Consider the following 15,000-nt stretch of genomic DNA (forward strand, 5'->3'; position numbering starts at 1 on the left):
GGACTGGGGTGCTATATGGGAGGGACACTAAGGACTGGGGTGCTATATGGGAGGGACACTAAGGACTGGGGTGCTATATGGGAGGGACACTAAGGACTGGGGTGCTATATGGGAGGGACACTAAGGACTGGGGTGCTATATGGGAGGGACACTAAGGTCTGGGGTGCTATATGGGAGGGACACTAAGGACTGGGGTGCTATATGGGACACTAAGGACTGGGGTGCTATATGGGACACTAAGGACTGGGGTGCTATATGGGAGGGAAACTAAGGACTGGGGCGCTATATGGGATACTAAGGACTGGGGCGCTATATGGGAGGGACACTAAGGACTGGGGTGCTATATGGGAGGGACACTAAGGTCTGGGGTGCTATATGGGAGGGACACTAAGGTCTGGGGTGCTATATGGGAGGGACACTAAGGACTGGGGTGCTATATGGGAGGGACACTAAGGACTGGGGTGCTATATGGGAGGGACACTAAGGACTGGGGTGCTATATGGGACACTAAGGACTGGGGTGCTATATGGGAGGGACACTAAGGACTGGGGTGCTATATGGGAGGGACACTAAGGACTGGGGTGCTATATGGGAGGGACACTAAGGACTGGGGTGATATATGGGAGGGACACTAAGGACTGGGGTGCTATATGGGAGGGACACTAAGGACTGGGGTGATATATGGGAGGGACACTAAGGACTGGGGTGATATATGGGACACTAAGGACTGGGGTGATATATGGGACACTAAGGACTGGGGTGCTATATGGGAGGGAAACTAAGGACTGGGGTGCTATATGGGAGGGACACTAAGGACTGAGGTGCTATATGGGACACTAAGGACTGGGGTGCTATATGGGACACTAAGGACTGGGGTGCTATATGGGACACTAAGGACTGGGGTGCTATATGGGAGGGACACTAAGGACTGGGGTGCTATATGGGAGGGACACTAAGGACTGAGGTGCTATATGGGACACTAAGGACTGGGGTGCTATATGGGACACTAAGGACTGGGGTGATATATGGGACACTAAGGCTGTTTACACTGGCAGCCTTATTCTGCTATTTTGCCAATAATAGGTTATTTTTATAATTATGCTGTCAGACCTGTCCTGGGCGAACATAGGGTTGTTATCATTGGTGTCCTCTACGTTGACGGTCAGTAGCCTCCAGTTGGACCGCTGAGGCAGACCCTGGTCGTAGATGGTCACGTTCAGGACGTAGCGGTCAGACCGCTCGCGGTCCAGCGGCCGGAACACTGTGATCAGACCCATCTCCATGGCGATGTCGAAGCAGCTGTCTCTGTTGCCGTTGGAGATGCTGTACAGGATGCGACCGTTGAAGGCCGTGTCATCGTCTGTTGCCCTCACCTGGAATAATAAATATGGTGGTTGGATGTTGAATCAATCAATCAATCCTTGTAAATGTGCTAAAATCCAAAGCACAAACATTTGTCTGATGCTGAGCAGAAATTACAATAAGAAGCATTTTAGATATGCGTTTACAAAATGCTGCAAGACACACTACATGATCAAAAGGTATGTGGACACCTGCTCTTTGAAAAACTAATTCCAAGATAATGGGCATTAATATGGAGTTGGTCCCCCCTTTGCTGCTATAACAGCCTCCACTCTTCTGGGAAGGCTTTCCACTAGATGTTGGAACACTGCTGTGGGGACTTGCTTCCATTCAACCACAACTGTCACACCCTGATCTGTTTCACCTGTCTTTGTGATTGTCTCCACCCCCCTCCAGGTGTCGCCCATCTTCCCCATTATCCCCTGTGTATTTATACCTGTGTTCTCTGTTTGTCTGTTGCCATTTCATCTTGTCTTGTCAGGTCTTACCAGCATGCTTTCCCGTTTTCCTGTTTCTCAAGTGTTTACTTCCTAGTTTTCTCGGTTCTGACCATTCTGCCTGCCCTGACCCCGAGCCTGCCTGCCATCCTGTACCTGCCCGACTCTGACCTGATTATGTACCTCTGCCTGCCCTGACCCCGAGCCTGCCTGCCATCCTGTACCTGCCCGACTCTGACCTGATTACGTACCTCTGCCTGTCCTCGTCCTGCCCTTTGCCCCGTGTTCTAATAAATTATTATTGAGAACTGTCCTATCCTCCTCCTGTGTCTGCATCAGGGTCATATCCTGAGTCCTGATAACAAGAGCATTAGTGAGGTCGGGCACTGATGTTGGGCGATTAGGCCTGGCTCGCAGTCGGTGTTCCAATTCATCCCAAAGGTGTTCGATGGGGTTGAGGTCAGGTCTCTGCGCAGGCCAGTCAAGTTCTTCCACACCGATCTCTACAAACCATTTCTGTATGGACCTCGTTTGCTCCAGAGTCCAACGGCGGCGAGCTTTACACCACTCCAGCCGACGCTTGGCATTGCGCATGGTGGTCTTAGGCCTGTGTGTGGCTGCTCGGCCATGGAAACCCACTTCATGAAGCTCCCGACGAACAGTACGTTGCTTCCAGAGGCAGTTTGGAACTCGGTAGTGAGTGTTGCAACCGAGGACAGACAATTTTTATGCGCTACGCACTTCAGCACTCAGCGGTCCCGTTCTGTGAGCTTGTGTGGCCGACCACTTCGCGGCTGAGCTGTTGTTGCTCCTAGACGTTTCCACTTCACAATAACAGCACTTACAGTTGACCGGGGCAGCTCTAGCAGGGCAGACATTTGACGAACTGACTTGTTGGAAAGGTAGCATCCTATGACGGTGCCACGTTGAAAGTCACTGAGCTCTTCAGTAAGGTCATTCTACTGCCAATGTTTGTCTATGGAGATTGCATGGCTGTGTGTTCGATTGTATACACCTGCCAGCAACGGGTGTGGCTGAACCAAATCCACTAATTTGAAGGGGTGTCCACTTACTTGTGTATATATAGTGTATTTCTTGTGTTTTATCTTTTTTTTCCCTGCATGAAAAACGCAGAATTCTGCGTTAACGCGACCCCTAAATTTAACTTGCTAGTTATCTAAAGTAAGTGGCTGAATTAATAAGGTGACGGGGCATCATATCGTGTTGGCTTAATGCCGTGTTTGAGAAGTCAAAGTACTGTTCTTCCTTCAGACAAGCACCAAACTCACCCCAAAAAATTACATTCGGTAGCTCCTACCTATATATGTATAACTGTATGAGATGGACTGCCTGTCTTTGCTATTTGTTTATTTTCGTTTGCGCTCATTAGCATATTTAGCTAGCAGCCTCCATGGAATTTCGCTATTACTTGTGGTAATTTCGTTAGCATTCTGGAAATAGACGCCCAATGGGTTTTTTTTTTGCCGCCCCCTTGTGTACTAAGCCGGTAATACCGTAAAATCTGGATACCGCCCAACCCTACTCAGAAATAATACGTGTAACTAATTTACCATGAACACTACATCACAACATGGAATTTCACATCCCTCACCTGAATGACACTCGCCCCTGCCGCCAGATCCTCTCTGACCACAATACTAGAGGGGAGCGACTTAAACTGAGGTGTCTGTCTGTTGGCTGAGAACAGGTCTGTGTACCCCTCATCCACCCTGGGTCTCCGCAGTGCCGTAGCCTTCTGGAGGAAGAACAAGAACAACTTTACAGATCTATTTTCTTTGCAGTCCAAAGAAATGTGTGATCTGCTTTAATCCCAAACCCTGAAAAACACACACAGAGAGGCTGGAACAGAGGGCGGCCAGCAGTGTGAGGCTGACGTCAGTGTGTTGCTAACATTATAGCTTCCTCCACTGTCCAAACTAGTGATCCTCTGCACGCAAACACACATGACCGCACTCCTTGACAATGTACCAACAATCGCTTGAGCTATACAAAAGAATCAAATTGGATAGCTCCGTTGGCGACATTTTCAAACTAGCTGTGGAGTAAGCTTCCAGCATGTTCTTACCTCCATTACAAATGCTGCGCCCAATGAGCAGTTTAGGGGTTAAAGGCATATTGTCAGTAAGTGCACCTGAGATACTGATTTTGATATGATATTGATAATGATATTGATGACACCTGTAGGCCCAGCTCTGCCAGGCTCTGGGACACTCTTGTCTCTCTGCAGGTGACACTATGAGACGGCATCCTTCCCTGGACCACTGACACGTTGACGTAGGTCGGCTCCGAGAACAGCTCTCCGTCCGTCGCCTCCACCTTCAGAGGAATAATAATAATAATATGACTGCGTACCAAATTGAACTCTGTTATGTATAGTGCACTACCATGAGGAGAGACATGGGGAGACATAGGGAGACATAAGGATATATAGGGAGACATAGGGAGACATAGGGTGACATAGGGAGACATAGGGATATATAGGGAGACATAGGGAAATATAGGGAGACATGGGGAGACATGGGGAGACATAGGGAGACATAGGGATATATAGGGAGACATAAGGATATATAGGGAGACATAGGGAGACATAGGGTGACATAGGGAAATATAGGGACACATAGGGTGACATAGGGATATATAGGGAGACATAGGGACATATAGGGAGACATAGGGAGACATAGGGAGACATAGGGATATATAGGGAGACATAGGGATATATAGGGAGACATAGGGAGACATAGGGAGACATAGGGAGACATAGGGAGACATAGGGATATATAGGGAGACATAGGGATATATAGGGACATATAGGGAGACATAGGGATATATAGGGAGACATAGGGAGACATAGGGAGACATAGGGATATATAGGGAGATATAGGGAGACATAGGGATATATAGGGAGACATAGGGATATATAGGGACATATAGGGAAACATAGGGAGACATAGGGATATATATGGAGACATAGGGTGACATAGGGATATATAGGGAGACATAGGGAGACATAGGGAGACATAGGGATATATAGGGAGACATAGGGATATATAGGGAGACATAGGGAGACATAGGGAGATAGGGACATATAGGGTGACATATAGGGTGACATAGGGTGACATATAGGGAGACATATAGGGAGACATATAGGGAGACATATAGGGAGACATAGGGTGACATAGGGTGGCATAGGGTGACATAGGGATACATAGGGAGACATAGGGAGACATAGGGAGATATAGGGAGACATGGATATATAGGGAGACATAGGGAGACATAGGGATATATATGGAGACATAGGGAGACATAGGGAGATAGGGACATATAGGGTGACATATAGGGTGACATAGGGTGACATATAGGGAGACATATAGGGAGACATATAGGGAGACATAGGGAGACATAGGGTGACATAGGGTGGCATAGGGTGACATAGGGATACATAGGGAGACATAGGGAGACATAGGGAGATATAGGGAGACATGGATATATAGGGAGACATAGGGAGACATAGGGAGACATAGGGAGACATAGGGATATATAGGGAGACATATGGATATATAGGGAGACATAGGGAGACATAGGGTGACATAGGGAGACATAGGGAGACATAGGGTGACATAGGGTGACATATGAATATATAGGGAGACATAGGGTGACATAGGGAGACATAGGGAGACATAGGGATATATAGGGAGACATATGGATATATAGGGAGACATAGGGAGACATAGGGTGACATAGGGATATATAGGGATATATAGGGAGACATATGGATATATAGGGAGACATAGGGTGACATAGGGAGACATAGGGAGACATAGGGATATATAGGGAGACATATGGATATATAGGGAGACATAGGGAGAAATAGGGTGACATAGGGAGACATAGGGAGACATAGGGAGACATAGGGATATATAGGGAGACATAGGGAGACATAGGGATATATAGGGAGACATAGGGAGACATAGGGAGACATAGGGAGACATAGGGTGACATAGGGAGACATAGGGAGACATAGGGATATATAGGGAGACATAGGGAGACATAGCGATCATTGTTTTCTTTGCACAACATTAAAAAAGGTTATATTTCTCCTTGGCAGCAGCTAATGGGGATCCTAATAATGTAATAAAATACCAAATGGGTCTCTGATGCATGGATGGGTTGTACTGTAGGTGTTGTACTGTAGGTGTTGTGTTGTATGTGTTGTGGTGTATGTGTTGTGGTGTATGTGTTGTACTGTATGTGTTGTGTTGTATGTGTTGTGGTGTATGTGTTGTACTGTAGGTGTTGTGTTGTATGTGTTGTGGTGTATGTGTTGTGGTGTATGTGTTGTGGTGTATGTGTTGTGGTGTATGTGTTGTGGTGTATGTGTTGTACTGTATGTGTTGTGGTGTACGTGTTGTACTGTATGTGTTGTGGTGTATGTGTTGTGGTGTATGTGTTGTGGTGTATGTGTTGTACTGTAGGTGTTGTGGTGTATGTGTTGTGGTGTATGTGTTGTGGTGTATGTGTTGTGGTGTATGTGTTGTGGTGTATGTGTTGTACTGTAGGTGTTGTGGTGTATGTGTTGTACTGTATGTGTTGTGGTGTATGTGTTGTACTGTATGTGTTGTACTGTATGTGTTGTGGTGTATGTGTTGTGGTGTATGTGTTGTGGTGTATGTGTTGTACTGTAGGTGTTGTGGTGTATGTGTTGTACTGTATGTGTTGTGGTGTATGTGTTGTACTGTATGTGTTGTGGTGTATGTGTTGTGGTGTATGTGTTGTGGTGTATGTGTTGTGGTGTATGTGTTGTACTGTATGTGTTGTACTGTATGTGTTGTGGTGTATGTGTTGTGGTGTATGTGTTGTGGTGTATGTGTTGTACTGTATGTGTTGTACTGTATGTGTTGTGGTGTATGTGTTGTGGTGTATGTGTTGTACTGGATGTGTTGTGGTGTATGTGTTGTGGTGTATGTGTTGTGGTGTATGTGTTGTGGTGTATGTGTTGTACTGTATGTGTTGTGGTGTATGTGTTGTGGTGTATGTGTTGTGGTGTATGTGTTGTACTGTATGTGTTGTACTGTATGTGTTGTGGTGTATGTGTTGTGGTGTATGTGTTGTACTGGATGTGTTGTGGTGTATGTGTTGTGGTGTATGTGTTGTGGTGTATGTGTTGTGGTGTATGTGTTGTGGTGTATGTGTTGTGGTGTATGTGTTGTGGTGTATGTGTTGTACTGTATGTGTTGTGGTGTATGTGTTGTACTGTACATGTTGTGGTGTATGTGTTGTACTGTACATGTTGTGGTGTATGTGTTGTGGTGTATGTGTTGTGGTGTATGTGTTGTGGTGTATGTGTTGTGGTGTATGTGTTGTGGTGTATGTGTTGTGGTGTATGTGTTGTGGTGTATGTGTTGTGGTGTATGTGTTGCTGTGTATGTAGTCCCTATGTATCCCTATGTCTTCCTAGGGGATACATAAGGACTACATCGGGGATACATACAGTGAGGGGAAAAGTATTTGATCCCCTGCTGATTTTGTACGTTTGCCCACTGTCAAAGAAATGATCAGTCTATAATTTTAATGGTAGGTTTATTTGAACAGTGAGAGACAGAATAACAACAAACAAAATCCAGAAAAACGCATGTCAGAAATGTTATAAATTGATTTGCATTTTAATGAGGGAAATAAGTATTTAACCCCCTCTCAATCAGAAAGATTTCTGGCTGGAGCACACTCTTAAAGGGAGTGCTCCTATTCTCAGCTTGTTACCTGTATAAAAGACACCTGTCCACAGAAGCAATCAATCAATCAGATTCCAAACTCTCCACCATGGCCAAGACCAAACAGCTCTCCAAGGATGTCAGGGACAAGATTGTAGACCTACATAAGGCTGGAATGGGCTACAAGACCATCGCCAAGCAGCTTGGTGAGAAGGTGACAACAGTTGGTGCGATTATTCGCAAATGGAAGAAACACAAAATAACTGTCAATCTCCCTCGGCCTGGGACTACATGCAAGATCTCACCTTGTGGAGTTGCAATGATCATGAGAGCGGTGAGGAATCAGCCCAGAACTACACGGGAGGATCTTGTCAATGATCTCAAGGCAGCTAGGACCATAGTCACCAAGAAAACAATTGGTAACACACTACGCTGTGAAGGACTGAAATCCTGCAGCGCCCGCAAGGTCCCCCTGCTCAAGAAAGCACATATACATGCCCGTCTGAAGTTTGCCTATGAACATCTGAATGATTCAGAGGAGAACTGGGTGAAAGTGTTGTGGTCAGATGAGACCAAAATGGAGCTCTTTGGCATCAACTCAACTCGCCGTGTTTGGAGGAGGAGGAATGCTGCCTATGACCCCAAGAACACCATCCCCACCGTCAAACATGGAGGTGGAAACATTATGATTTGGGGGTGTTTTTCTGCTAAGGGGACAGGACAACTTCACTGCATCAAAGGGACGATGGACAGGGCCATGTACCGTCAAATCTTGGGTGAGAACCTCCTTCCCTCAGCCAGGGCATTGAAAATGGGTCGTGGATGGGTATTCCAGCATGACAATGACCCAAAACACACGGCCAAGGCAACAAAGGAGTGGCTCAAGAAGAAGCACATTAAGGTCCTGGAGTGGCCTAGCCAGTCTCCAGACCTTAATCCCATAGAAAATCTGTGGAGGGAGCTGAAGGTTCGAGTTGCCAAACGTCAGCCTCGAAACCTTAATGACTTGGAGAAGATCTGCAAAGAGGAGTGGGACAAAATCCCTCCTGAGATGTGTGCAAACCTGGTGGCCAACTACAAGAACCCCGGGACCACCCATACACAAAAATGTATGCACGCATGACTGTAAGTCGCTTTGGATAAAAGCGTCTGCTAAATGGCATATTATTATTATTATTATTACAAGAAACATCTGACCTCTGTGATTGCCAACAAGGGTTTTGCCACCAAGTACTAAGTCATGTTTTGCAGAGGGGTCAAATACTAATTTCCCTCATTAAAATGCAAATCCATTTATAAAACATTTTACATGCGTTTTTCTGGATTTTTTTGTTGTTATTCTGTCTCTCACCTGTTGAAATAAACCTACCATTAAAATTATAGACTGATAATTTCTTTGTCAGTGGGCAAACGTACAAAATCAGCAGGGGATCAAATACTTTTTTCCCTCACTGTAGGTCTGCATAAGGAATGTATAGGGATGCATAGATATACATAGGGGATGCATGGGGTTACAGTTGAAGTCGGAAGTTTACATACACTTAGGTTGGAGTTATTAAAACTCGTTTTTCAACCACTCCACAAATTTCTTGTTAACAAACTATATTTTTGGCAAGTCGGTTAGGACATCTACTTTGTGAATGACACAATTTTTCCAACAATTGTTTACAGACAGATTATTTCACTTATAATTCACTGTATCACAATTCCAGTGGGTCAGAAGTTTACATACACTAAGTTGACTGTGCTTTTAAACAGCTTGGAAAATTCCAGAAAATGACGTCATGGCTTTAGAAGCTTCTGATAGGCTAATTGACATAATTTGAGTCAATTGGAGGTGTACCTGTGGATGTATTTCAAGGCCTACCTTCAAACTCAGTGCCTCTTTGCTTGACATCATGGGAAAATCAAAAGAAATCAGCCAAGACCTCAGAAATAAATTGTAGACCTTTCCAAACGCCTGAAGGTACCACGTTCATCTGAACAAACAACAGTACATAAGTATAAACACCATGGGACCACGCAGCCGTCATACCACTCAGGAAGGAGACACGTTCTGTCTCCTAGAGATGAACATACTTTGGTGCGAAAAGTGCAAATCAATCCCAGAACAACAGCAAAGGACCTTGTGAAGATGCTGGAGGAAACAGGTACAAAAGTATCTATATCCACAGTAAAACGAGTCCTATATCGACATAACCTGAAAGGCCGCTCAGCAAGGAAGAAGCCACTGCTCCAAAACCACCATAAAAAAGCCTGACTACGGTTTGCAACTGCACATGGGGACAAAGATCGTACTTTTTGGAGAAATGTCATGTGGTCTGATGAAACAAAAATAGAACTGTTTGGCCATAATGACCATCGTTATGTTTGGAGGAAAAAGGGGGAAGCTTGCAAGCCGAAGAACACCATCCCAACCGTGAAGCACGGGGGTGGCAGTATCATGCTGTGGGGCTGCTTTGCTGCAGGAGGGACTGGTGCACTTCACAAAATAGATGGCATCATGAGGATGGAAAAATGATGTGGATATATTGAAGCAACATCTCAAGACATCAGTCAGGAAGTTAAAGCTTGGTCGCAAATGGGTCTTCCAAATGGACAATGACCCCAAGCATACTTCCAAAGGTGTGGCAAAATGGCTTAAGTACAACAAAGTCAAGGTATTGGAGTGGCCATCACAAAGCCCTGACCTCAATCCTGTAGAAAATGTGTGGGCAGAACTGAAAAAGCATGTGCGAGCAAGGAGGCCTACAAACCTGACTCAGTTACACCAGTTCTGTCAGGAGGAATGGGCCAAAATTCACCCAACTTATTGTGGGAAGCTTGTGGAAGGCTACCCGAAACGTTTGACCCAAGTTAAACAATTTAAAGGCAATGCTACCAAATACTAATTGAGTGTATGTAAAGTTCTGACCCACTGGGAATGTGATTAAAGAAATAAAAGCTGAAAGAAATAATTCTCTCTACTATTATTCTGACATTTCACATTCTTAAAATAAAGTGGAGATCCTAACTGACCTAAAACAGGGAATTTTTACTAGGATTAAATGTTAGGAATTGTGAAAAAACTGAGTTTAAATGTATTTGGCTAAGGTGTATGTAAACTTCCGACTTCAGCTGTACATAGGGATACCTTGAGGTTGAAGACTCCAGTCTTGAGTTTAGCGGAGGCCAGGGACCTCCTCAAGGCCAGGGCACCAGAATCTGGGTTCAGGTTGAAGTAGTCCTGCTCATTACCTGACAGGATCCTGTACTTAACCAGCCCCAGGTCGTCCATGTCTGCAATACAAAACAATACACAATAAAACAAGACAATCCAACTTTCCATACGTCAATCAAATGTATTTTATACAGCCTTTTTTACATCATCTGTTGTCAAAGTCACCTGTACTTTGGTCATGTCTGGATGACATCCAGTCACCCAGCCTAGAGAGACACCAGGCCCAGAGAGACACCAGGCCTAGAGAGACACCAGGCCCAGAGAGACACCAGGCCCAGAGAGACACCAGGCCCAGAGAGACACCAGGCCCACAGAGACACCAGGCCCAGAGGGACACCAGGCCCAGAGAGACACCAGGCCCAGAGAGACACCAGGCCTAGAGAGACCAGGCCCAGAGAGACACCAGGCCCAGAGAGACACCAGGCCCAGAGGGACACCAGGCCCAGAGAGACACCAGGCCCAGCGAGACACTAGGCCCAGAGAGACACCAGGCAGAGAGATACACCAGGCCCAGTGAGACACCAGGCCCAGTGAGACACCAGGCCCAGAGGGACACCAGGCCCAGAGAGACACCAGGCCCAGTGAGACACCAGGCCCAGAGGGCTGTCCTATACTGACCATACCAGCACCCTATTCCCTGGATGTTACAGCAAAAAAAGGATGTGCTTCTGCTCCATTCTCAACCCCCCCAGACACATCACATCCCCCTTCTCAACCCCCCTTCTCAAACTGACTTGTTGCGGATAAAAAGCAGTGTGTGTGATGACATAGTTTTCATGTACTGAATAAAAATCTAAAGTTAAATGTGTTTCCATCGCATTTTCAACACTACTAATAGTTTTGTCAGAAAAACTATTGCGTTAAATAAAAAAAGCCAACAGCTATACAGTAGGTGCTACCTACAGGATGTGATTATTATGGATATTTTTTTTTTTTTTTTTTTTTTTTTTTTTTTGGGGGGATGGATCAGCTTAATATTGCAGATAGATTGCATCTTCTATCAATGTAATTGTCTGCATCACTTCCAATCCCCCATGTTTATTTTTATTTTTTATATATATATTCCCCTTTATTACTTTTCAACCCCACCATCCTTTCCCTACTTGGAGTAAATTAGTGAACAACAATGCCCAGGCCTCTACTTCCGGTCTATACTTACTATCTACACCTTATGGACAGAGTTAATTTTACAATAATTCTATATCTATATATATATATATATATATATATATATATATATATATATTTATTTATTTTTTTGCTCCTGAACTTCTTCTACTCTCAACCTCTCCGATCATTTTCATGATGTCCATCCGGTTTGCTTCTAAATGCCATATCTTTCTAACTGTGCTCTTTCCCAAAAGCTCCCAACATACAACCTATATACTTATTATGGACACAGTATGCTTACATTATTAGCTATCTTTGTTATTATTTGTTGTTATTTGTTATTAGTCCCATCCTTCAACTCTATTCAATACCTCCCATCTATCTCTTAACACCATCCATATAGGATTTCTATTTGCCATATATATTTCAACCGTACTGTGATGTTTTACAAAAGTTCTGAACCTTTCTATTCTCATTGCTTCTACAGATTGTGAATTAAAAATAAACATTATTTTTATTTGTCAAACGGCAGTCAAGCATCGATCATCATGTCACCAGAATAAGACCATCGATACTCATTGGAAAGGAGCATCAAGCTCATCACCGTGCACTTTCACCACCCTGTGAAGTTCATCATAACTATTTCTTCTGTAGCGTAATAAACTGCATGCTTTCCAGAGTCGTAGTGGGAGGACCACACAGTGAACTACAGCTCTGTCACGCCCTGGGGGACTTATATGTTGAGTCAGGGTGGGAATATTCTATGTTTTAGATCTAGTATGTGTAGATCTATGTTGGCCGGGGTGGTTCCCAATCAGAGGCAGGTGTAGCTCGTTGTCTCTGATTGGGGACCATACTTAGGCAGCCTATTGGCACTAGCTAGTTGTGGGATCTTGTTCTGTGTTGAGGCTTGTTTAGTGTTCAGCCTTTGGACTTCACGTTTCGTTTGGTTTGTTGTTTTGTCGTGTGTTTATCATTGAAATAAACATGTACGCATTTCACGCTGTGCCTTGGTTTGACCCGTCCTTAAAACGAAGGTGACAAGCTCTGGAAAAAATTAAGAGACCACTGCAAATTTTTCTTAAATCAGCATCTCTACATGTATGACAGCCATTCCATTCCAGTGTCTGTTGAATTCCAACACAGGCACACCTCATTCTACTGAATTAGGTACTGATTAGGTGATCACCTGAACCAAATGTTATTTAACGAGGAAAAGTATAAAAACCACTGCTGTGGTCATCACTATCCTCTTGCAATAGGACCAGCTGGATGGCAAAAACAGTGCTAATAGTACCTCAAAAGTAATATTAATCAAAAAATAACTATTGACCATGCCAAAAGAGTTGAAAAGGAAAGTTTTGATTGAGGAAAAGAAGGGGTCAATTCTGGCTTTACTGGCAGAGGGATACAGTGAGCGTCAGGTTGCTTCCATCCTTAACATTTCAATGACGGCAGTTCATAAGAACAAGTTCAAGCAGCAGACATTGGGGACAACAAAGCTACAGACCGGCAGAGGGCGAAAACGACTCTCTACTGACCGGGATGACCGCCAACTCATTCGAATGTCACTCAACAACCGTAGGATGACATCAAGTGACCTACAAAAAGAATGGCAAACGGCAGCTGGGGTGAAGTGCACGGCGAGGACGGTTCGAAACAGGCTCCTAGAGGCAGGGCTGAAGTCGCGCAAAGCTAGAAAAAAGCCCTTCATCAATGAAAGCAAAGAAGAGCAAGGCTGAGGTTTGCAAAAGACCATAAGGATTGGACCGTAGAGGACTGGAGTAAGGTCATCTTCTCTGATGAGTCCAATTTTCAGCTTTGCCCAACACCTGGTCGTCTAATGGTTAGACGGAGACCTGGAGAGGCCTACAAGCCACAGCGTCTCGCACCCACTGTGAAATTTGGTGGAGGATCAGTGATGATCTGGGGGTGCTTCAGCAAGGCTGGAATCGGGCAGATTTGTCTTTGTGAAGGACGCATGAATCAAGACATATACAAGGTTCTCCTGGAAGAAAACGTGCTTCCTTTTGCTCTGACATTGTTCCCCAACTCTGAGGATTGGTTTTTCCAGCAGGACAATGCGCCATGCCACACAGCCAGGTCAATCAAGGTGTGGATGGAGGACCACCAGATCAAGACCCTGTCATGGCCAGCCCAATCTCCAGACCTGAACCCCATTGAAAACTTCTGGAATGTGATCAAGAGGAAGATGGATGGTCACAAGCCATCAAACAAAGCCGAGCTGCTTGAATTTTTGCACCAGGAGTGGCATAAAGTCACCCAACATCAATGTGAAAGACTGGTGGAGAGCATGCCAAGACGCATGAAAGCTGTGATTGAAAATCAGGGTTATTCCACCAAATATTGATTTCTGAACTCTTCCTAGGTTAAAACATTAGTATTGGGTTGTTTAAAAATTAACAGGAACTTATTTTCTTTGCATTATTCGAGGTCTGACAACACTGCATCTTTTTTGTTATTTTAGACCAGTTGTCATTTTCTGCAAATAAATGCTCTAAATGACAATATTTTTATTTGGAATTTGGGAGAAATGTTGTCAGTAGTTTATAGAATAAAACAAAAAAAATATTTTTACCCAAACACATACCTATAAATAGTAAAACCAGAGAAACTGATAATTTTGCAGTGGTCTCTTATTTTTTTCCAGAGCTGTATCATCGTGTCACTCCAAGTTTAGTTCAATATTGATATTATATCAATATAAAGGCATTTCCTCCGCCATTTCTCGAATAATGTATTTTACTGATACAAAAAGATCGAATGTCGAATGAACAAATTGTCTGTCGACATTAAGGACATTTTACCAACACTTCCTGTTTCCATCACAGCTGTCGTGATTTTCTTTTATACAGTATGACTTTACTCGCATAAAAAACTGTGGATGGAAACGTGGGTATTGATCAATGATCAATGATCATTCATGTACAAGGGAGGAGAGAAAACCCACAGAGGACTGGAGTTTGACCGCTGGGCTACCTACCCACAGCTGACATGGTGACAATGTTCTGGCCCACGGGGAAGTCCCGTCCAATCATCCCTCGGCAGCCAACCCTCTCAAACAGCGGTCTGTTGTCATTTACGTTGATGAGGCGCACTGTCACGTTGACCTCGTTCTCGC

General features: G+C 44.5%; 1 protein-coding gene across 1 annotated transcript in view; it reads right to left on the reverse strand.

Moving 5' to 3' along the window:
- Positions 1-15,000, reverse strand: part of LOC311099906 (protocadherin Fat 3-like) — a gene marked incomplete at both ends in the record, with an annotated part of 292,315 nt that overhangs the window by 244,130 nt on the left and 33,185 nt on the right. Inside the window, 5 exons of the mRNA XM_084140624.1 lie at positions 1,111-1,373; positions 3,412-3,555; positions 3,999-4,136; positions 10,662-10,807; positions 14,863-15,000. The exon at positions 14,863-15,000 is cut by the window's right edge and continues 91 nt beyond it. Coding sequence (XP_083996750.1) covers positions 1,111-1,373; positions 3,412-3,555; positions 3,999-4,136; positions 10,662-10,807; positions 14,863-15,000 — 829 coding nt within the window. The remainder of the gene's footprint in view (positions 1-1,110; positions 1,374-3,411; positions 3,556-3,998; positions 4,137-10,661; positions 10,808-14,862) is intronic.

This window comes from Coregonus lavaretus (assembly GCF_964263955.1).
Source record: "Coregonus lavaretus genome assembly, chromosome: 24".
NCBI classification, from domain to species: domain Eukaryota; kingdom Metazoa; phylum Chordata; class Actinopteri; order Salmoniformes; family Salmonidae; genus Coregonus; species Coregonus lavaretus.